Here is a 25342-nt window from a genome sequence, read left to right as displayed (position 1 = left end):
GTTACCGTAATCATGTACCGATGCCTGGTAACATTGCACAACACTGCATTATTTCAAATTAAATAACTCACGTTTCCAGTAAATTGAACGATGGTATGATAGCAGGTGTCGCAGTGACTTTAAAAACTCACACCAAATTGTATGTGGCTACAAATTAAGGAGTGATGTGGTGCTATTGTGCAATCCTCGCCATTCACTTCAACCTCTTTTCCCTCCCTCAGACACCTATATGTAAATGATAATAACCAAGCTTTATGGAGATAAGAGCTGCCTAAACATCCATATCTGCCTATAGCATACTATTACATGCAAACCTCAAACTTAAACAGGCTAAAAGGTAACGTTATGATACCATGGATAAGCCACACAGCTGAATCTGATTTCCAATGAGTGACAACTTTTAACCAATCTCATAGCGCGCCCTGTGCTCTGATTTGACAGTGAGAAAGCGATCGCACCATAGTTTGTACTGCTAATCATTCTCAGCATACGCTACGAAAACGCTTTCACGTTACATGGCGCATGAAAGCTTTTGTGTGACATCATGTACGGCGTCCCATACGCAAAGACGCAAATGTTTTTAATTGTTTAAAAACATATATTTATGTATTTATTGAACATACTAATAGAACACATTATCTAGGATAATTATGAAAACATTTTTTTTTAAAGTTCCAATAATCCTACATTACTTTTAAAAGCAATTACACCAATTGCGGTGAAAAGTTATGCGTACAAGCATCCTAAGAACACCGTAATAACAGCGTAACCGTACGCAAAGCCATGTGACTTTAAAAGAAGAAATTTCATTGGTTCATAACGTTTTCTATTACAACTGTTGAAACTTCCGTCCCATTTTTAAAATTTTACTTTGACTTTCTAAAAAGAAGCATCTCTTCTGAGAATCTTGTCAAATAGAACAAAGTTTACCATATTAACAGCAATGGACTCATCTTCCAGCCATTCTTCAGAAGAATATTTCATTCCTAAAGAAACTCTAAAGAAGAGGAAAGAAGATCTAATTTGGCAGTTTTTTACTTTAGCAGAAGGGCAAAAAAGGTTAATGCTCTAAAAGTAACCTGTAAAATTTTCCAAACTCTTTCAAGGGGTGATCCATCTCAAAAATACTCCTTTAACACAGTAAATATGGAGCGACACGTGGAGAACTTACACCCCAACAACTTTGCTCGAGCTGCAACAAAGAGGTTGAAGGACAACCCACCTGCTACTGCACCAAGCACATCAAATGCTGCACCAGCATTTTCAGCAAATAGTCCACGCACACAAATTCATCCTGATTTTGCTCAAGTTAAAATTCAATACATTTATTGCAATAAACTTTTGTGTTATGGGAAACAGTCTATTGACCTGATAAAGCGCAGGAAGCGGGAGCATCACTGTCCTCGACATTACCTTTTTTTTCATTCTTTTATTCTTGTTGGACACTTCTAAGCCCCCCATTATAGAAACAAATTGCCCCAGGAGCTAATTGGGAATAAAAAAAACTTCTAGTTTTTTTCCTTTTCCACCCCGTACAAGTACAATACGCGTACAACGCGTTTTTTTTATTTAAAAAAAATAATAATTTGCGCCTAAACATCATTGTGAGACCCCCTGAGCAGGCCTAGAGGGTCAACATGTTTCTACCTTACCCCCTTTCCTTATTTTTCAACTTTGTTTTACTATTTTCTTGTGACTCGGTGCTACCGAGGCACAAGATGGCTGCCAACACTTCCTGGTTTGGAGTGTTGACAGTCAGCATGCAGCTCGTGCTTGTAATTGTACGGATTTCCATACACGTGCTGTACTTGGTCTCTAGATATCGCTATGATTTTACTTTTGATTTTCTCAGGAACTACTGAACGGATTTACACCATTTAACAAAAAGCACAATCTGCGAACCGAACTCTACCTCTCTGGCAAATTTGGTGTAATTCCGTTCAGCTGTAGCCCTGGCTAAAGGGCCCTATGGAAAGTTGCATGGGAAAACACGTTTTGGGACCCCTCTTTTTTCTCAGCCCCCGCTTAACGAATCACCCCCAAACTTTCTTGGAAGGAGCAGAGCAGGCCATTTTCTTGGAGAAATTCGCGGGGATTCGTCCACCCGCGCCAAAGTTATTCCAAATGGAATGTTGTGGATTTTCTATGGAAGCTAGGTCCTAACTATAACTACCTACTGGCAACCGCCAGTAGGTAATATATGTGTGTGTATGTATGTGTGTGTGTATATATATATATATGTGTGTGTGTATATATATATATTCAATGAAAAAACTATAAGTTTTAGGGGTGTTATAGTTAGCTGGACATTTCACTCATACAAAACCATTGAAATTGCTCCTATTTAGTTAGTTGTACTAACTATATTTTGCGCACCCGCAATCCACTGCTGATGATGTCACATATTAGATCATGACATGGTCAGTGACATCACTGATGACATCTCAAATGACGTCACTGATTACTTCATCCAGTGAATGTGGTTTGCTTCGTTATTTAAATATGCATTATATATATATATAGCAATTTGCATTGAAGAAAGAGTGGATATATATAAATAAATATTTGGATGGAGGATTTAGTAGCATTGTAATTGACTGTTTAATTGACCAATTTATAGTGTCTCACTAAATATAGTGGATAGTGACTAAACTGTGTGAATAGCTGTATCACTTTGTCAGTTGTTGTGTAAACTGGTTCTCCAGTTGGTTTCTAGCTATGTGAAAGTCTATATTAGTTATTGATTAGTTAACTGAGTATTTCTATGGGAGAGTGAAAGTGTGTGTGGTTCGGTGGGGGGGGGGGGGTGTGACTGTCCAAAGATGTGTGAATAGTTGATTCAGTAGATATATGAAGTTAAAAGTACATGTTTTAACAGTTGTTTGAGTGAGTGAATCTCTTTATGGGTGTGGTGATGAGCAAATATATTTCTCAATGGTACATGTCCAACAAAGTAGAAAAATAAAAGGCAGTGTATATGTCAGTTTTTGTATATAAATAAGTATTCATAAGACTTAATGATTCTGTAAGTGACTATATGGATGACTGTATTCTTGTAATAATGATTTTATAATACAGTAAGTATGACTTACTATATAAAATGAATAGATGAAGTGGTGTTTGTATAAATGTGTAGCTAAGTAAGTATGCAAATATGATCCATTGTTTGCATAAGTGAGTAGGATAACTTCATATTTTAATAGGTTGTGTGCTGGTGTGTAATGACAATATAGGTGTATAAGTATTTTTGATAGTGTTCTATTTTTCATTGACAGCATGTTTGATGGTATCTACAGGTAAGTGATTAGATGTGTGTATACATCTAGGAATCACTGAGTGGGTTTTTAGATGCTTGTATTGCTGTGCAAATGGATTCAAATATGATACTCTATTTTACAAAGAGTGATGAAAGATTTTACTAGTGTAGGAAAAGGTGTATGTGATTGTCATGTGGATGATGTCATCAGTAATGTCATTTGAGATGTCATCAGTGATGTCACTGACCATGTCATGAATGATGTAATATGTGACATCATCAGCAGTGGATTGCGGGTGCGCGAAATGTAGTTAGTCCAACTAACTATATAGGAGCAATTTCAATGGTTTTGTATGAGTGAAATGTCCAGCTAACTATAACACCCCTAAAACTTAGTTTATTGAGTGAATTTTTTAAAGGTTTTTTAAATGCGAATTCCTAACTATATAAGGCCTGAAACCTATGGTTTTTTCATTGAATTTCAAAGGTTTTTTATATGCTAATTCCTAACTATATAAGGCCTGAAACCTATGGTTTTTTTTATTGAATGCGCAAGGTTTTTTAAATGCTAATTCTATTAGCGGATAACGTTTATGTATTCAAACGTTTTATTAATGCTAAATCCTAACTATATAAGGCCTGCAACCTATGGTTTTTTCAGTCAATTTCAAAGGTTTTTTTAAATGCTAATTCCTAACTATATAGTTTTTTCAGTGAATTTGCATTTTTTTTAAATGCTAATTCTATTAGCGGATAACGTTTAAATATATTAATATCCTAGTTTGACCACCTGAGCAGCCCTAGGGGGTCAGGGTGTTTCTACCCTGCCCCCTTTTTGTTATCAACACATTTGTTTTTCTGCTTTCTTGTGCCTTAGTCTACTGATGCCCAAGATGGATGCCAACACTTCCTGGTTAAAAGTGTTGATAGCCAATGAGCATGCAGCTTTCTCGGGAAGGCATGCTGATTGGCTGCCACTGTCTGTCAACACTCCAAACCAGGAAGTGTTGGCAGCCATCTTGTGCCTCGGTAGAACCAAGGCACAAGAAAGCAGTGAAACAAAGGTGTGAAACTCGCAAAGCGGCCAGGGTACAAGCACCCTGACCCCCTAGGCCTGCTCAGGGGGTCCCATAAGGACCCTCCAGGCCCCCCAATTTTTTTTTTTTAAATCGCTGGGTACGCGTACCGTACCCGTACAATACGCGTATAATGAACTTTCAGTCCCAGCGTACATCGCTTTGAATTGATCACCTGAGATGGAACTTTGGGAATACGCAGGTGATTCAGATGGTAATAGTAATAAAAGAGGGACTATTGAAACTGGTTGTTGTTTGCTTGCAGTCTAACAATATGCAGACATGCCTATGAAGAAGGGTGGTGAACCCGAAACGCGTCAGGCTCTGCGGGCGCCGACTGCATTTGCTTATTCCCTTACCTGGAGAGTGCTAACAGGGAGTGCACTCCGCTTTTGGGCAACTTGTGAGACTTGAATAATTACGGCCGACCCGGCCGGGGAGAGCACCGCTGCACATCTGAGCGGTTCCACTGCTGGTTCTGGAATCGGCGGAACGGACCTGGTTTGCACAAAATTTGAACAGGGAAGTGCCTTGCAAGTGCTTTCGTGAATGTGGAAATATTTTATTGAGAGAACTGCATGCAGCCCACATGGGTGATATAAATGAACTTCCAGTCCCAGCGTACATCACTTTGAATTGATCACCTGAGATGGAACTTTGGGAATACGCAGGTGATTCAGATGGTAATAGTAATAAAAGAGGGACTATTGAAACTGGTTGTTGTTTGCTTGCAATCTAACAATATGCAGACATGCCTATGAAGAAGGGTGGTGAACCCGAAACGCGTCAGGCTCTGCGGGCGCCGACTGCATTTGCTTATTCCCTTACCTGGAGAGTGCTAACAGGGAGTGCACTCCACTTTTGGGCAACTTGTGAGACTTGAATAATTACGGCCGACCCGCCAGGGAGAGCACCGCTGCACATCTGAGCGGTTCCACTGCTGGTTCTGGAATCGGCGGAACGGACCTGGTTTGCACAAAATTTGAACAGGGAAGTGCCTTGCAAGTGCTTTCGGAATGTGGAAATATTTTATTGAGAGAACTGCATGCAGCCCTCATGGGTGATATAAATGAACTTCCAGTCCCAGCGTACATCGCTTTGAATTGATCACCTGAGATGGAACTTTGGGAATACGCAGGTGATTCAGATGGTAATAGTAATAAAAGAGGGACTATTGAAACTGGTTGTTGTTTGCTTGCAGTCTAACAATATGCAGACATGCCTATGAAGAAGGGTGGTGAACCCGAAACGCGTCAGGCTCTGCGGGTGCCGACTGCATTTGCTTATTCCCTTACCTGGAGAGTGCTAACAGGGAGTGCACTCCGCTTTTGGGCAACTTGTGAGACTTGAATATATATATATATATATATATATATATATATATATATGTATATATATATATATATATATATATATATGTACATATATATATATGTACATATATATATATGTACATATATATATATACATATATATATATATATATGTATGTATATATATATCTAGATCTGGTGGCTTGAACGCTAAATAAATTGTTTTAGCCCATGACGAACGTTGGAGTGGCGTGGTTTCTTTCCAACATTGCTGTGGCGGCGGCTGCGATAATCTGAAGAAAGAGCCTCACTTTGTACATATATATATATATTTATATATATATATATGTGTGTATATGTGTATATATATATATATATATATATATATGTATAAATATATGTATGTACATATATATATGTACATATATATATATATATATATATGTACATATATAAATGGAGCCTCTTTTTTGACATAAAACGGAGGGGGCATGATCCGCTCTCAAATGCGCCAGCACGAAGGACTTCCGTAGCAATGTGGCAGCATTCTGATTGAGAAAGGGAGAGGAGGGAGATGATTCTCTCTCTGACGGCACCGCATGACAAGCAACAATTTAGCAATGCGGAGGGACCCGCACTGTGCTGAATAGATTTACCAGTGTGCATCTGCAGATATGGAAGTGATATTTCTGGACATTGGCTGTGAAGAATTGGAAATACATGCCATGTCGTGCTGCATAAATGAAAAAACTGATGCATTCTGGGGATAGTGGTTACAACATGAAACCACATGACCACTTGGACTACAGATTTATAAAACTGCACTCACCTGTGAACAAGGCTTAAGGCTGAAACGCGTAAGGATTTAAAAGTGCATTTCTACTCTGCATTGCATGACGAAATAAAAGCCAGCTTTCAGCAAGTCGGTGTTGGGCTCTTTATCTTTGGTGGCAAAACCGCAGTTTCCCAGGATCTCCATTCCTGGTCTTAGAGCTCGCCCTGCAGGATTGGGGGCCCCCGGCAAAATGGAGCCTCTTTTTTGACATAAAACGGAGGGGGCATGATCCGCTCTCAAATGCGCCAGCACGAAGGACTTCCGTAGCAATGTGGCAGCATTCTGATTGAGAAAGGGAGAGGAGGGAGATGATTCTCTCTCTGACGGCACCGCATGACAAGCAACAATTTAGCAATGCGGAGGGACCCGCACTGTGCTGAATAGATTTACCAGTGTGCATCTGCAGATATGGAAGTGACATTTCTGGACATTGGCTGTGAAGAATTGGAAATACATGCCATGTCGTGCTGCATAAATGAAAAAACTGATGCATTCTGGGGATAGTGGTTACAACATGAAACCACATGACCACTTGGACTACAGATTTATAAAACTGCACTCACCTGTGAACAAGGCTTAAGGCTGAAACGCGTAAGGATTTAAAAGTGCATTTCTACTCTGCATTGCATGACGAAATAAAAGCCAGCTTTCAGCAAGTCGGTGTTGGGCTCTTTATCTTTGGTGGCAAAACCGCAGTTTCCCAGGATCTCCATTCCTGGTCTTAGAGCTCGCCCTGCAGGATTGGGGGCCCCCGGCAAAATGGAGCCTCTTTTTTGACATAAAACGGAGGGGGCATGATCCGCTCTCAAATGCGCCAGCACGAAGGACTTCCGTAGCAATGTGGCAGCATTCTGATTGAGAAAGGGAGAGGAGGGAGATGATTCTCTCTCTGACAGCACCGCATGACAAGCAACAATTTAGCAATGCGGAGGGACCCGCACTGTGCTGAATAGATTTACCAGTGTGCATCTGCAGATATGGAAGTGATATTTCTGGACATTGGCTGTGAAGAATTGGAAATACATGCCATGTCGTGCTGCATAAATGAAAAAACTGATGCATTCTGGGGATAGTGGTTACAACATGAAACCACATGACCACTTGGACTACAGATTTATAAAACTGCACTCACCTGTGAACAAGGCTTAAGGCTGAAACGCGTAAGGATTTAAAAGTGCATTTCTACTCTGCATTGCATGACGAAATAAAAGCCAGCTTTCAGCAAGTCGGTGTTGGGCTCTTTATCTTTGGTGGCAAAACCGCAGTTTCCCAGGATCTCCATTCCTGGTCTTAGAGCTCGCCCTGCAGGATTGGGGGCCCCCGGCAAAATGGAGCCTCTTTTTTGACATAAAACGGAGGGGGCATGATCCGCTCTCAAATGCGCCAGCACGAAGGACTTCCGTAGCAATGTGGCAGCATTCTGATTGAGAAAGGGAGAGGAGGGAGATGATTCTCTCTCTGACGGCACCGCATGACAAGCAACAATTTAGCAATGCGGAGGGACCCGCACTGTGCTGAATAGATTTACCAGTGTGCATCTGCAGATATGGAAGTGATATTTCTGGACATTGGCTGTGAAGAATTGGAAATACATGCCATGTCGTGCTGCATAAATGAAAAAACTGATGCATTCTGGGGATAGTGGTTACAACATGAAACCACATGACCACTTGGACTACAGATTTATAAAACTGCACTCACCTGTGAACAAGGCTTAAGGCTGAAACGCGTAAGGATTTAAAAGTGCATTTCTACTCTGCATTGCATGACGAAATAAAAGCCAGCTTTCAGCAAGTCGGTGTTGGGCTCTTTATCTTTGGTGGCAAAACCGCAGTTTCCCAGGATCTCCATTCCTGGTCTTAGAGCTCGCCCTGCAGGATTGGGGGCCCCCGGCAAAATGGAGCCTCTTTTTTGACATAAAACGGAGGGGGCATGATCCGCTCTCAAATGCGCCAGCACGAAGGACTTCCGTAGCAATGTGGCAGCATTCTGATTGAGAAAGGGAGAGGAGGGAGATGATTCTCTCTCTGACGGCACCGCATGACAAGCAACAATTTAGCAATGCGGAGGGACCCGCACTGTGCTGAATAGATTTACCAGTGTGCATCTGCAGATATGGAAGTGATATTTCTGGACATTGGCTGTGAAGAATTGGAAATACATGCCATGTCGTGCTGCATAAATGAAAAAACTGATGCATTCTGGGGATAGTGGTTACAACATGAAACCACATGACCACTTGGACTACAGATTTATAAAACTGCACTCACCTGTGAACAAGGCTTAAGGCTGAAACGCGTAAGGATTTAAAAGTGCATTTCTACTCTGCATTGCATGACGAAATAAAAGCCAGCTTTCAGCAAGTCGGTGTTGGGCTCTTTATCTTTGGTGGCAAAACCGCAGTTTCCCAGGATCTCCATTCCTGGTCTTAGAGCTCGCCCTGCAGGATTGGGGGCCCCCGGCAAAATGGAGCCTCTTTTTTGACATATATATATATATATGTATGTATATATGTATGTATGTGTATATTTATATATGTGTATGTATATATATATGTATATATGCATATATATATTTTTTTACAAAGGCGTGTAGCCGAAATTCGTCTGTCGGGTCATTCTTTTGTGGAATAAAATATCAAGAAATTACCTCCTTGTGTGCGCCGCACTTTATCCTCCAGTGGAGAAAGGAGCGACGTACAGGAATGTATGTGTGTATATATATATATATATATATATCTATCTATATATATATATATATATATATGTGTGTATACATATATATATATATATATATATATATGTGTACGTAGGTAAATGTGTATGTGTGTGTGTATGTAGGTATATGTGTACGTAGGTAAATGTGTATGTGTGTGTATGTAGGTATATGTGTACGTAGGTATATGAGTATGTATGTGTGTTTATATATGTGTGTGTGTGTATATATGTGTATGTGTGTATGTATATGTATACATATATATATGTGTATATCTCTTTCTTCGAGGGAGTGTACTGCTATGTTTCAGCGCGTTGGCCAGTGACGCGCTTCAGAGACCCCCGCATTGTCAAGTTGGCCTGGCTTCATTGGTGCTTCTGCTGCGGCTGATCTTCTTTGTTGTTCACGGGTATGGACAAGCCAGAGCCCACCACTGTATTAAGGAGGAATACAAGCAGTGTTGGATTCATTGTACTACACGTTGGGCAGAATGGAATCCCGTTTCTGCCCCTGCCGAAATGACACCTGATCTGGGGGTTGATGCAGTTGGGGACTTGAGGAGGCGCCGCATTTCTAACATCACCACATGCAGGACACCGGTCACATTTGGTTTCTTTTGACCCGCTTTCCACTCATCGATCAGGTCCCGAGCTACACCTACCTGGTTTAAAGAACAGCATGCTGGGAGTTGCAGTTCGCAGATACAGGGCGATCTGCGACAGGTGAGCCTCAGCATTGGATTGGGGGAGGAGCGGACTGCAACCAATGGATTGTAGCGGGACACCTTTAAAGATGCACATGTGACTCTTACCTGCTCAACTGCTGGCGCTGAGGAAGGCTTAGTAAAGCCGAAATGCATTCGCCGTTTGTGCAGCGTTATGGAAATAAAGTGCCTCTACGAACTCCCCTACTGTGGCCTCTTCTCTTTCTTCGAGGGAGTGTCAGCTTTGCTCGCCGCCTGCCAATATCTCCTCGTGGCTCAGGCCCCCCACCTTCCTATTAGTGTCCAAATGCTGAACACCCAGGATCCGCACTTCCGCGGTGGGGCCATTCCGCGACCGGACCGGACGCAATTAATTCTTTCCACCAAGTTGTCCTTGAGAAATGGCCACAAATGTAAGGGTTACCGCTCAGCACACCACAAGCAGCAGGAAGTCAGCAGGAAGTCAGCAAACTGCAATCCCTTTCAGAGCCATACCCGTTTCGAGCTTGAGAGCTCTTGTTCACTGGCAAATGACAGAGGAAGCAAGAGTGTGTCACCTTTTCCCAACCGGGATGAACATTTAATGATGGAGGCAGCAAGGCACTTGCGTAGACGAACTACGGAGTCTTTTTACCCAGGAACTAGCAAGACCAGAATGCCTGTGCGGTAACGCCCACTGGGGCGGGACTTCTATTCAAATAAATCAGATGTTCAAACACACTCTTGCTTCCTCCGTCATTTGCCAGTGAACAAGAGCTCTCAAGCTCGAAACGCGTATGGCTCTGAAAGGGATTGCAGTTTCCAGACTTCCTGCTGCTTGTGGCATGTGTGACAGAAGACAGGGGTATGTCCCAATTTCCTCCCACTTGCCATAGTGTTGGAGCTCTGCGTCTGCCAGCCACCAGAGAACCCTACAAAAATAGGCATTTCTAAAACCTAGAAACCCAAGCAAATCCCAGGTAGTGTAGCTTACGTGGGTCCCACTAAGCCTTCTTTCCCAGAATTCCCTGCAAACATCAAAGGCTTGCTATAATCCAGTATTTTCTCCATATTTCTGTGAGGGAAAGTTCTGCAGTCTTAGGAGATCCCCAAAATTCCTACCACCCAGCATTCCTGTACTTATGATGATGAAAACTGTTCCCCATTTATGTGGGTGGGCCTATTACCTGAGACAAGAACAAACTATAACTCATTCACCGTGTGAAATCCACAGTGGTATGTTCACAGTATTCCTCTGTTCCTGCTGTGTACCCATAAGCCATCATGTGAGGAGTCATTTGGAGGGGCTGCAAGAATACCTTGGCAAATGCATCAGTGAAGACTCAAACCAATTTGTCGACCAGTGACAAACCTGCCCTGCATAACTTAGAGGCTCTGGTAGTACCTCTTGAGGTGCTTCAAAATCAATAATTAAAAAATACACAGAACTATTGCATGCAACACAAAGTCATCATCATCCTGGAAATCAGAGCAACTCAGACCGATTTCAGACTTGTTGGGTCTTATCAGTACATATATAGGTTGAATCCGATCGCCCAGCCAGCACTGGGTCCCTGTCTACGGAATCCAGTCATGCTCAGAGTAGCACATTAAAACAGCAACAGCTTATGTATGGACTGCATTTACAAATCCCAGTTGGTGTCAATAATGTATTGGTATGTTACAGTCCTTTGTTTTTTTAATTACCACTGCATCACTTCAGACAGGATACAACAAACACCACACAGTCTTTGTCCTATTTTGCAACAGGAAGGAACTGCCCGGACCAATATCCTCTGAACAGAAGCACAAGCAATATCATGCTTGATTCAGCCTTGTTGTACCTCATCGCTGAGTTGAAGCTGAGCTACAGCTATTCTCTAGAGGCAGACAGATATGTTTCTTGCATGTATTCATTTCAGTCTGGAAAGTGAATGTAACTTTTTATTATATCAATTTGCTTGTATGTTTTTTAGCTTCCTTATGCATTCATACTAAATGTTCTATGCACTTAATTTACTTTTTCAGACTGGAAGCTAAGTTGGAACATTGGTATGTAACCGGTTTAAGGCAACAAAACATTGTACCTTCTCTGATAACATCCATTGGCAATGCTGATTCATCTCTGCTAAAAATACAATTTGAGACCAACCCACAGGACAGCTGTGCAGATCAAGCTCTTATACTGAACTCTCAGCCCGTTGAGATTATATATGATGCCGTAAGTACCCAAACATTTTAAAATTACATTGTATTCCAATTATGACCAACAACTCTTCACATAACATCACCTCCATCTGTATGAAACAGTGGACTCAATCCGTGGAAGTACTGAGCTTCATTTATTCACTCACAGTTTAGCGATTATGTTAACTGCTCTTCCTCTAAAATCAATACAGCCGCTCTTTAGTCGTAGGGGGATACAGTTAGTACCTTTGACTGAAGTACGCTGATTTTATTCGAAAATTTTTATTTTTTGTTAGTAAACTGTCTAATTGTTTGGAATATTTAGATTTCTTAATTGAATGTCTAAGCAAGGAATTGTTTGGGTTACCTTTGCGACTCACAAAAAAGTGTTTAGAGACTGGCTGTGTGAAAGGGGCATTCCCTTTCAAATAGCGAGTCTCATACCCATGTACTAATGTTTGGTGACCGCAATTGCGGTTGTAAAACACTTGCAATCACCACCTACTTCAAGTAGGCGGTAATGCATTTGCAAATGGGAAGGGGTCCCCAGGGGACCCCTTTCCCTCTGAAAATGTATGCAAAATTATTTTTTGAGGGCAGGCAGTGGTCCAATGGACCACTGCCTGCCCTTAAAAAATGAAACTAAAACGTTTCATTTTAATTTTTTTTTCAGTGCATCCTGTTTTCTTTTAAGGAAAACGGGCTGCATTAATAAAAAACTGCTTTATTTAAAAGCAGTCCCAGACATGATGGTGTGCTGAGCCCAGCAGGCCACCATCCTTGGGTGGGCCTGTCATTCCCAATGGGCTCGCAAATTGCGAATTGTAAGTGTGCATTAGTATCATAAACCGATTCAATGTTCACCTTATTGTGCTTGACCTTTAAGTAATTAGCAAGGATTTTCCCAGCTTTATTCCTACCACCATAAAACTTGGCACTTGGCTTAAGCAAATACAAAGAAGCGTCTTCAGTAGACTTTTCATTAAATTTGAGCTTAGCAGCGACCAGAGCTGTCAGACTATCTGAGGAGTTTAAAGTGAAATAGGCGTGTTCCAATCGCTTAATGTCATGAAAGAGGGATTTAGTGACTTGGCGAGCAGTCTTGCGTTTTTTAGCGACAAAATTAATAATGAAGTCGCGTGCAGCTGCTTTAAAAGCATCCCAGAGATTGTGTTTTGAAACGGGTGGGACATCATTGAAAAGAAAAAAATCATCAAAAAAGGTAGTGAAGGAAGTGGAAAACTTGGGATCTAAAAGGAGGGCATAATTAAAACGCCATCTTCTAGGCCCATCAACTTTAGGGATAACCTCAAGGCTAACTACTACAGGGGCATGATCGGAGAGCAATATCGGACCAATTTCCGCCGCAGTGAGCGTTTGAGCAAGATCCTGGGAAACAAAAATATAGTCAAGTCGTGATTGGGAACGGTGATGGGGTGAGTAAAAAGTAAATTCTTGCAAAGTCGGGTTACATAAACGCCAGGAGTCAACAAGCTTATGTTGGGTTATAGCTTGGGTAAAAAGTTAATGTGGTTTTGTGGGAATATAAGTGGCATCAGACTTCCTATCCAAAAAAGGATCAAGGGGGTGGTTACAGTCTCCCGCAAGGATGAAATTATCATCCATGAATTGGGTAATGCGTGGAGAAAACTCAGCCCAAAAAAGGGGTTCACCGTTGGTGAGACCATAAACATTAAGAAGAGAGATTGGAACACCTCTAAGCGATAGTCTGACATGTGTCCATCTGCCGTTAGTATCTGACTCTTGAGAAATGACTGTGAAGGGGAGCGACCTGCGACATAGAATAGCAACACCATTGCGCTTACCATCACCTTGTGAGGAGAAGACTTCACCCACCCAACCTCTTTTAAGCTTATCCGATTCTATGTCAGAAAGGTGAGTTTCTTGAAGGAATGCAATGTCAACATTTAGTTTAGCTAGGTGAGATAAAATGCACTGTCGTTTAATTGGGGAATTAATACCCTTAACATTCCAGAAAGTTATGTTCAAAGACATAATTTGTACATTAGAGCAACAAATTTGTTACATAAGAAATCCATAAAGAAATCAATAAAAGTGAGAAAGTCAAGAGAGAAGAAAGAAGTGATGAGAAGTGCGAGAAGGAAGAAGAAAGTGAGTTGAACAAGACGAAAACAGTGTACATTGAAGATATATGTAGTAATAGGAGAAAGACCCAAGATTAAGAAGGAAGAAGTAGGAGAAAGAGAGGCAATATAGAAGAAGAAAGAAGAAAGAAAAAAGGGATTAGCGAAAATGAAAGAACTTGTAAGGAGAAAAAACAGAGGGAAAATAGTAGGGAATCCAAAAGAAGGGAAAGGAATAACAAAGAGGGATAAAGGGAAAACATACCTACAAAAGGAGAAAACCAGAATGGAGCTGGGGGGAATGGGGGTCACCGAGGCAAGGCGACATAACCGTGCTCTACAGAGCAGATAACCGGGGAGACATCAGACGGGGAAGGAACCTGTGGAGACAAAACAAGGAAATGCAAAGACCAATTACACATGGAGAGACCAAAGAAAAAAGGAGTATTCAACAATAGTATAATAAAAGGAGAATGACAAGCAAGGGAACAAAACGAGGAAAAAGTGAAAACATGGTCAAGACAAAATCATCAGAAGGAACATAAGGAAGCAGAAAATCTGCTCGCCAGGCTGGGATGAAGAAGGCCCAGAAGAGTCCATGGCGGTAGTCTTGTTTGCATTGATGAAACTCTGTAGGCGCACTGGATCTTCATACGTAGTCGTTTTGTTATTGTAGGTGACTTTGAACAAGCAGGGATGGTACAGCCCATATCTAGCGCCCATGGAACGAAGAACATCTCTCATGCCAAGGAAGGCCTTCCGTCGATTAGCAGTCGCTTTAGGATAGTCCTGAGCGAAAAACAAAGGAGAACCAGACCATGCTAATTTTGGTGAAGCCTTAGCTGCCGCAAGAACCTTCAAAAGGTCAGTGTATTCCAAAAAATAGAGAATGGCACCTCCTGGACGCTGCGACATGGAAGCAGACGTAGGCAGGCGACCCAATCGATGAGCACGTTGAATATTAAGAGATGTGCCTTCCGGTAGATGAAGCAATTTAGGAAGGAAGGACCTAAAGAAGGTGACTGAGTCCGAATCCTCAAGGCCCTCCACCAAACCGTAAATGCGAAGGTTATTCCGCCTGTTCCTGTTTTCCAATTCCTCCACCTGCTTCTGGAGAGCGCCAACCTGTGAGTTTAGGTGAGAAACCGTGGTATGGGTTTCCTGGAACGAAGCAACAGACTGCTCAACAGAGGAGACTCTGGTTTCAATTTGCGACCAATTGTCCGTAAGAGCCTGGAGCTTAACGTTGGTTTCCTCCATAAAAGGACGCAAGTTTCCAATTTCCTCTAAGAAAGGGCGGAAAGATCTTATTTCTTCCAGCAAGAGTTCCATGGAGACAGGCGTAGAAGATTTAAGAGGTGATGGAGGGTCTTTTTTTTAGCCTCTTGGTAGTGGCCTTCCCTGGTGCTGGCTGGGAAGGATCCATGGCCGTGTTGGAACTTGATGAAGTGAGAGAATCCTCTAGTTTAGAAAAAGCTGAAAACCCTTTCGAGTTCTTCACGAAGGCCATCTTTGTTGTGACTTTGGAGGTTGAGCGCGACATAGATCTCAGGCGTCCCATATAAAATATAAGAAACTGTATCAACCTACGCAGTGCGCATTACCGTCGTAACAGAAGGGACATCAGCACAAGCAGGGATGTAAGCACACGGAGTGGAGTATAGGGAAATAGTCCAAGAAGGCACTCTTGATGACAATAAGCCTTAGTTTAGGAAAACGCAAGGAGAAATGGAGTACTTTGCAAAAAGACATACTTAGAGTTCAGCACAGCACAACAACTGTAGTATAAAAAACAGTGTGGAACGACAGGTAGAGAAGAAGCAACAATTATTCTGGTGTGCCACCATCAGAATAGGATAGGCGAGTGTCAATGAAGAGATAAGGCAGTTATGAAAAAGAACAACAGGGCGGCAATCTTCTAATGCATTGTTATGGTAGGAAGTCAGGATGCAGGGGTTAATGACACCGCTCGCTCACATATCTGGTGAAGCTGAGGTAGGAGAGGTATCATAGCAAAGAGGTGACAGCTTGTTGTCAGACAGGGTAGTAATCACCCATATAGTGGGAACTTGTTGGTAATATTTAGCAGCAATTTTATGTAGAAAGGGCTGTCTGCAGCAAAATTAGGCACTTCCACACCACAATAGCAGAGCAAAAAAGCAAAATTCCTTGAGCATCACAAAATGGCGGTCGAGGAGGAGGAATAATGCAGCAACATTGCGTAATTTGGTTTAAAAAGAGAAAAAGAGAGGAAATACTTGCAGGCCATGGAAAGATAAACAAATAAATTGTTGCAGCAGTGTCGGGTCAAGCGGCGGCAGCCACGCAGAAGGTCCCACACGGGAACGGCAAGAATTTGAGTAATTGCATAGAAACGTAAACTGTTTTAATATCTTTGTTTGAACTAAACAGAGTGCCTCTAATCTCAGTGTTGTTATGGCAAAAATGTTTCAGTCTACAAGTTATTGTAAGAACTCGGGGAATGGGGCACTGAGCCCATGCCTTGGACACTAACATTCTTTGGGGAGCACAGAGCTTACTGCATTAGGGTCATGTAGACGTTTTCTTGTGATCTAGATCCAGTGGTTCAGCTTAAACGGCTCTTAATGAAATTTTTATTGCAGGCACCCATATAGAACACCGACCCAAGCCCTTTTATTCCTTCCCCTCCCACTTCCCTCTCACCCCTGACCCATTTCCACACACAGTCTCCTCTCACCAACTCCTTTCATTTGCATGAAGGAGCAAAGCTATTGGAGATAGATTCATGTCAGTTGGAGGAGGACTGACGAATATTTGTATTCAGTAACCTGTCACTGATGTGACGAAATGAGCCACTGATTGACCTATGAACACAATAGGGACGTCCTACTACCTCCTTTTATACATCAGTAGCAGCGAGGGCATCAAACTTGGTTCCACCCAGAGCGCTCTCTGAGCATGGTCTAGCCTCGTTAGGAGTGTTGTGAAATGAGCACAGGAATAACGTTAGGAAATAATATAATGCATTGTCTTCCCCTGCCTGTGACATCTTCTGGTATAGGCATTGCTTTGCACTGTTTTTGATTTTTAACTGTGATATCACCACTGAGCACTCTTTCATTAAATACTGTTGTGAACAAATAATTATATAATTAATAGATCCCTAAATGTGGCAAACTATTTTAATTGAAATTTCAATGAGTCTTTGTTGATTTTGTTGGCACACGTGTAGTCATTCTTTTAGTGAGTTTTTGGATTGCCCTGGATAATATAACTTATTTTGCTATTATGGCAATTACAATTCCGAGTGTCTTTAATAGTTGTCCAGCAGTGCCCCGAACAAGCAGGCAGATTCTTCCCCAACTGCCACTGCTTCACTCTTTAAAATAAAACATTCTAAATGACACATTGGTATTCTGATGAAAAATATGCACTGGCAAGAAAATGAAACTGAAAACAGACAACACATCCACCTTGGTATCACACAATCACAATGACAACAACCAGACCATATAGACCGCCTACAGAAAGAAAGGGAAAATGATATATACAGGGATACTAGATGATGTTCTTTGCATGAAGGTTGGAAATTGACCCCCACTCCTTACAATATAGCTTATAGTGTTTACATCAGGGCACATTTTTCTTAATCCTTTGGCTTCACCTAACTTTGATTCAGTCATATGTGCAGCATGCCAACCAGGTTTGACCCACACCACATCCAGCATTGCACTGGCTCCTTATCCTGCCTGGTTTCTAATAAGGCAACTTTTCCGGTAATTGCACTTGGATGATCTCAACATATTTCACACATCCCCTAATACCACCATGAAAACCTTCTACCTAGCTTTCTTTATCTTGAAAGCGCACATTAATACTGACTGGCCCTTTCTCACGAATCCAGGTTTCGTAACATAAACCTCATCTCCAATATCCGAACAGTTTGCCACCCTTCTTTTCTTTGCAAAACACCTTGTAATATCTCTAATATCCCTCTTTTTTGCTAGAGTCAAGCCGTTTGTAAGTGGGCTCAGGCAGAGCCTTTGTGATGTACAAGTGTGGTAGGTGACCAACACGCCCCTTATCAAGTCAGAGATGGCCCGTCCTACCAGCACAGATTCCCCTTTTGTCTTACTGTATGGGAGTAATACACAAAGACCAAATGCTAGCTACATGTCTTGTGAACCAGAATACAGACTGCAGGCACCAAAACGGGTGCTCGACTGTGCTCAGGGGGTTGCCCCCTAATCTAGGGGACGCTACCTGTATTTACAATTGGTCACACTCTCAGATCAGAGAGTGATACTCTTGAAGCACGCAACAAAGCTTCAATTTGAAGAACATTCTTAAATAAGCTGTGTGTGTTCTACTAAAGATGTTGTGAACTTTCCTCTTCGCAGAACACCGCATGCCACTCTCTCCTTGCCTAAACATGGCTTATGATGAAATTTCTAATCTCACCGAATTTAGAGCTGTCACTTTTGTTGAAGAAGATGCTGGCAAGATTTACGCTCTGATACAAGAAGACAACACTCCGTCATCTACTTCTCGCAATAAAGACAGTTGCATTAGACAACTCTTCTATTTAACAAAGAGGGAAATAAATCAACACCTGCACGCCAGCACACTAATCAACTATCATTGTGCTCAAAGAATTCCCAGTGGTTTACGTATCCCCCTAAAATCTTTGTTGTGCAAAAAAAATCACAAATATGTGGAAAACTGGTACAGCATTTTAAACAAATGTTCTCTTGACCTCATACTTCTATTTATCTATTTATCAAATTGTCCAAGATTTTAGAGGACTTATCAAAAGAGATTACCCACATGAAAACGGAAATGACAAACTTCATGAAAACAGATGAACTGACAAAAACTCTAGAGGACATTAACTTTCAACTGGAAAAATACACTCAAGAGATTAAAGACAGAAAAATGTGCAAATACAAATGGGACAAGACTGATTAGAAGTGTACTCGTGGGCGGAGGTATACACCAGACGAAGACAGAATAAACCGTACAGCCAACATACGGAAACAAATACATCTTCATCTGAGGGTGACACTAGACTCAAACCGCTTGAACCAAACTTGGAACATCCATCAACAAGCACAGATTCTTTACAAACACCTAATGTACCTTTTTTAAAGGGAGGCACCACAGAAAAGGACGACCCATGAGCGGCAAAGGAAAAAGAAGGGGAGAAAGAAACCAGGAACCCGCCAACTATGAGCTAACAACTCAAGTGGAAGAAGGCACCAACAACTTAGTTATAAACATCTCATCCATGCAACTAAACACCACCGAAATCAAAACTCTTCAAAAAGGGACGTCTGTCGTGCCCACAAGCAACACCAACAGTCTAGAGCTGGAAATCAGCCACTTTAAACTGATGTGAAACTTACGGTTCAGACATTTTTTTGATAAGGTTTTGACTGAACGGCCTCCCAATGAACTAGACCAATTACAGGGTCTACGCTCTAACAGCACATACTTGGCTCCGGTGAGCCATAAGAATCTGGATACCTTTGAAAATTTGGTCAAAATGGACATTTAGAAATTCAGTTTCAAACATCGTTCTAAACACCAAAACTTAACACATAAGGAATTTAACCGCTTGTCCGAGAACCCAGACATAATTTGCCATAATGCAGATAAGGGCGGCGCCCTAGTAATAATGGGAGCGGCGCCCTAGTAATAATGGATTCCAACTTCTACCAGGAACAAGTAGAGAAACATGTCCCTGACAAGGACACATATTGTGTGCTGGAATACAACCCTACAGAACAATTTGGGCAACATACTTAAAGAGCTGATCAAAAAAGCTATGGAAGTTATCAATTACAAAACGAGTACGTTTCTCATGCCTAACAATCCTAAAACTCCGGTCCAATATATGCTTCCCAAAGTTCACAAGAACAGACAACATCCACTGTTTCGACCAATAGTATCAACCAGAGGAAGCATACATGAACCCGTCTGAAAATTTTTGGACAAATATTTACAACCTTTTGTCATCAGAGACACCACGGATTTTCTCTCCAAAATCAACAATATCACATTTAACAATGATGAGGAAATATAGCTTTGTACAGCTGACGTCAATTCACTTTACACCTCCATTCCGCACAACCTTGGAATTGAAGCCATAGAGGAAGCATTATTACAATCTGATCTGGCCTCTGACTTTCAAGTATTTTTGATGGAATTATTACAATTCACACTTTATGAAAGCTACTTAAGATGGAATGATCAGTGTTACCTACAGCTTACCGGAACATCGATGGGCAATTGTGCCGCCCCCTCGTATGCTAACATCTTTATGAATACATTCGAGGAGAATCATATATTAAATACCACCATCTGTAAAAAACATGCTATCAAATTCTTCAGATACATTGATGGCATTTTCATCATTTGGAAGAATTCATACGATACAAAAGGGGGTGGTGATGGACGGAGCATATGAATCAATCAAACACTCACACCCAGTCAAAAGATCTGGGTTTAATCCATCACCGTTCTTTAGCCCACTCTGCCACCTTAGTTCAGACATGACTATATGCAAATCAGTCTGACCCTGTGCCTCATAGGAACAGTCCAGCCCGAACTGCCAAGCCATGTCTTCCCTGGACCGGAAACAAGCTTCTGAGGACCGGTTTCTGGCATTCCAGCCATCTTCAGCCCGGCTTGCTTGAATCCAGTAGCAACGTGAGCAAGGGACTCCCGTCTGAAAAATACCCTGCCACACTTATGGCGGCCAAAAGCGGTACAAAAGGGGGTGGTGATGGACGGAGCATCTGAATCAATCAAACACTCACACACAGTCAAAAGATCTGGGTTTAATCCCTCACCTTTCTTTAGCCCACTCTGCGACCCCAGTTCAGACATGGTTATATGCGAATCAGTCTGACCCTGTGCCTCATGGGAACAGTCCAGCCCGAACTGCCAAGCCATGTCTTCCCTGGACCAGAAACAACATGTCCGAGGACCGGTTTCTGGCATTCCAGCTGTCTTCAGCCCGGCTTGCTTGAATCCAGTGGCAAAGCGAGCAAGGGACTCACGTCTGAGCATACCCTGTCACACTTATGGCGGCCAAAAGCGGTACAAAAGGGGGTGGTGATGGACAGATCTTTTGACTGGTTGTGAGTGTTTGATTGATTCAGATGCTCCGTCCATCACCACCCCCTTTTGTACCACTTTTGGCCACGGAAGATTTTTTTTGAGCATACGTAGGATGTTGAAGCAGGATGATGAGACAGCATTGACTTGTCTGGTCATCGAGAGGGAGGAGTCCAGGATGAAGCCCAGGTCGCGTGCGTGGTCCATTGGTATGGGTGCGGTTCCCAGGGCCGGTGGCCACCATGAGTCGTCCCAGGCGGAGGGGGATGATCCTAAGATGAGGACTTCCGTTTTGTCCGAGTTCAGTTTTAAACGGCTGTTCTTCATCCACTCGGCTACTTCTTTCATCCCTTCGTGTATGTTGGTTTTGGCGGTGTTTGGGTCTTTTGTGAGGGAGAGGATCAGCTGGGTGTCATCTGCGTAGGAGATAATGTTAAGGTTGAGTTGGCGCGCGATGGATGCGAGGGGGCTCATGTATACGTTGAAGAGGGTGGGACTGAGTGAAGATCCTTGTGGTACGCCGCAGATGACTTCAGTGGCTTCTGATCCTAAAGGGGGGAGGCGGACTCTCTGGGTTCTTCCAGCGAGGAACGAGATGATCCAGTCCAATGCTTTTCCTTGTATTCCGAAGTTGCTGAGGCGTTGTATAAGGGTGCTATGACAGACTGTGTTGAAGGCTGCGGAGAGGTCAAGTAGGATGAGGGCGGCTGTTTCTCCGTTGTCCAGTAGAGTTCGAATGTCGTCTGTTGCTGCGATGAGGGCGGTCTCGGTGCTGTGTTTGGCTCGGAAGCCGGACTGTGAAGGGTTGAGGGATTTGAGGGATTTGTTGGATTCGAGGAAGGCGGCGAGTTGACTGTTGACGGCTTTCTCAATGACTTTGGCCGGGAATGGGAGGAGCGAAATGGGGCCGTAGTTCTTAAGTTCAGTGGGGTCTGCTGTGGGTTTCTTCAAGAGGGCGCTGAGTTTGGCATGTTTCCAGCTTTCCGGGAAGGTAGCGGAGTTGAGGGAGCAGTTGATGACGTCTCGGAGATGGGGTGCGATAATGGAGTCTGCTTTGTTGAAAATGTGGTGGGGACATGGGTCGGTTGGTGATCCTGAGTGGATGGTGTTCATCAGGCGGATGGTGTCTTCGGTGGTGATTGGGTACCAGGCGCAAAGGTTGTTGGAGGGGGGTTTTAGTTCGGAGGTGGGTGGGGTGGACTGGTCTCCAAAGCTGTTATGTATGTCAGCGATTTTGTTGTTGAAGAACGAATCTTGAGAGTCGCAGAGGTCTTGGGAGGGAGTGATGTCGTTGGTGCCGACGGTGGGGTTGATAAACTCTTTGACGATGTTGAATCGTTCCTTGCTGTTGTGGGCGTTGTTGTCGAGTCGATCCTTGAATGCTAATTTCTTGGTGGATCGGATCAGTTGGTGGTGTTTGCGGGTGGGGTTCTTGAAGGTGGCCAGGTTGTCAGTGGTTGGGTTTTTTCGCCAGTCTTTCTCGAGGGTACGACAGATCTTCTTGGATTTATTAAGGTCATCATTAAACCAGGGGGCTTTTTTGCTGCCTTGCTTGATTTGATGGTTTTTCAAGGGTGCTAATTCGTCAGCGCTTTGGGTGATCCATTGTGTGAGGTTGGTGGCTGCTTGGTTTGGGTCCGATGATTTTGCAGTAGGGTTTTGATGAAGCGATGTGAAGAGCTGATCGGTGGTAATTTTGTTCCAGTTTCTCCGGGGAAATGGTTGTGGGTCGTAGTCTTTTTGTAGTTGAAGGGAACGCAGCTGTGGTCCGTCCAATGGAGAGCTGTGGTGTGATTAAAGGAGATTTGCTAGCTGGAGGTGAAGATTGGGTCGAGCGTGTGTCCGGCATAGTGGGTGGGGGTGTCAACAAGTTGTTTGAGTCCGAGATTGGCGAGGTTGTCCAGAAGGGTGGTGGTGTTGCTGTTGTTGTACTTTTCCAGGTGGAAGTTGAGGTCTCCCAGTAGAATGTAGTCCTCGGAGGGGAGGGCGTGTGGGCTGATGAAGTCAGTGATGTCATATTTACAACAAGGGGTGGTGAGGGACTGAGTCTCTGAATTAAGCAGAAAGCTCTCACCCAGTCAAGAGATCAGGGCTGGATCCAACACCGTTTTTTACCTCACTGCACCATCCCAGTTTCAGAACATGGCTGTATGCAAATTAGTCTGTTCCTGTCCCAGTGCATGGTGGGAACAGGGCAAACCAAACTACAAAAGCCAATTCTTACACTGGGAAGGACACAAGCTCCCGGGGACCGGTTTCTGGCATTACAGCCGTCTTCGGCACGGTTTGCTTGAATCCTGATGGTGCAATGAGCAAGGGTCTCACATCTGAGAATACCCTTCCACGCTTAGGGTGGACAAAAATATTTACAACAAGGGGTGGTGAGGGACAGAGTCTCTGAATTAAGCAGAAAGCTCTCACCCAGACAAGAGATCAGGGCTGGATCCAACACCGTTTTTTAGCTCACTGCACCATCCCAGTTTCAGAACATGGCTGTATGCAAATTAGTCTGTTCCTGTCCCAGTCAGTGATGTCTTCGCTGAATTGTGTGCGGGGTCCGGGTGGTTTATAGGTGAGGGTGCCTCTGAGGGTGGTCTTAGGGTCGGTGTGAATCTGGAAGTGAAGGTGTTCAGCGGTTGTGAGGTTGTCCTCGGAACTGGTCGTGATGCGGATGGTGTTCTTATGGACGATGGCGATGCCTCCTCCTGTTTGGTTGATGCGGTCCTTTCGGATGATCTTGTAGCTGTCCGGGATGGCTATGGCGATGAAGAGGCGTTCATACAGGTTTCTGTAAGAAAGGCGACGCCCGGTGAAGTGGTGTCGAGAAGGTTCCAAAGTTCAATGGCGTGTCTGTAAACCGAGCGAGTGTTGAGCAGGATGCACTTCAGGTGGTTAGTGTCGGAGCTCTGTTTGGAGTCTATGGATTTGGTGTGTGTCCTGATGCAGTTGAACTTGCAGGAGTGGCAGGTGAAGGGTCCATGGGTGTGTCCTGGGGCGGCTTGGTAGCAGTTTGGGAGTCGGCCGGGGTTAAGTGCTGAGAAGGTTGCGGCGTCGTACGTTATGCGGGTGGAGTGGATTTTGCAGTGGCCAGGGGGTCTGGCGCTGGGCGCGGTCCAGGCGCAGACGGGCGTAGACGGGCTTACCTTTGGCGCACCTTCGGCGCGCATGGGGCGCGTCCGCTGCGCGTGTGTTGCTCTGACATATGTAGATAGTGGAAGGGGGGGCGGAGCGAGGGAGGAGCAGCTGGAAGGCGGGAGCGGGGTGGAGAGGGGGGGCTCCGAGGCACAACAACAAGATGGCAGCAAAAGCAAAACCGAAACAGGTTGGGGCACAAAGTGGGATTACGCTGTGGGCAGTGGCACCGGCACAAATGAGCAATAAAGCTCTTTGGAATTCAAGCAGGCAGCAGTTCTTTAAAGCACAAAGCAATGTGAGCGCAGCCCAACGATACCCAATGGAGACCTGGGAGCGTGGGGAGTGACCGCTTCTGATAGTCTGGACGGTCACAGCGCTTCTGAAGACGGGGCGAGCCTTAGCAGTCAGTGGGAGGGAGGAGCAACTGGGAGGCGGGAGCGGGGTGGAGAGGACGGGCTCCGAGGCACAACAACAAGATGGCAGCAAAAGCAAAACCGAAACAGGTTGGGGCACAAAGTGGGATTACGCTGTGGGCAGTGGCACCAGCACAATCAGGCACTAAAAATTATTTTCAATTGTGCAATGCGAGCGCTACGATATAAACTGCACAAACAAGCAATACAAAGTACGATCTAAACTGCACAAACGAGCAATGCACAAATGAGCAATAAAGCGCTTTGGAATTCAAGCAGGCAGCAGTTCTTTAAAGCACAAAGCAATGTGAGCGCAGCCCAACAATACCCAATGGAGACCAGGGAGCGACCGCTTCTGATAGTCAGGACGGTTAATCATGGTGTCGGGTTTATTCTTTCATTTAATTTTCAAAGGAATGGTTGCTTCATGTTTTCTTAGCCATGTTCATTTCGCAGACATTCAACCCTGATGAAGGGACTTGTTGATGCCCGAAATGCACCGGAGATGTGTTTCAAATGAT

The 25342-nt window shown here is 43.5% G+C and overlaps 1 protein-coding gene across 1 annotated transcript in view; it reads left to right on the top strand.

The window, feature by feature from the left end:
* Nucleotides 1–25342, top strand: part of VPS13C (vacuolar protein sorting 13 homolog C) — a 2437235-nt gene that overhangs the window by 444438 nt on the left and 1967455 nt on the right. Inside the window, exon 20 of the mRNA XM_086955811.1 lies at nt 11906–12098. Coding sequence (XP_086811937.1) covers nt 11906–12098 — 193 coding nt within the window. The remainder of the gene's footprint in view (nt 1–11905; nt 12099–25342) is intronic.

Source organism: Lissotriton vulgaris, chromosome 2_1 (assembly GCF_964263255.1).
Source record: "Lissotriton vulgaris chromosome 2_1, aLisVul1.2, whole genome shotgun sequence".
Lineage (NCBI taxonomy): Eukaryota > Metazoa > Chordata > Amphibia > Caudata > Salamandridae > Lissotriton > Lissotriton vulgaris.
Note: the sequence above shows the minus strand (reverse complement) of the source record. Positions and strands in the feature narration are given on the sequence as shown.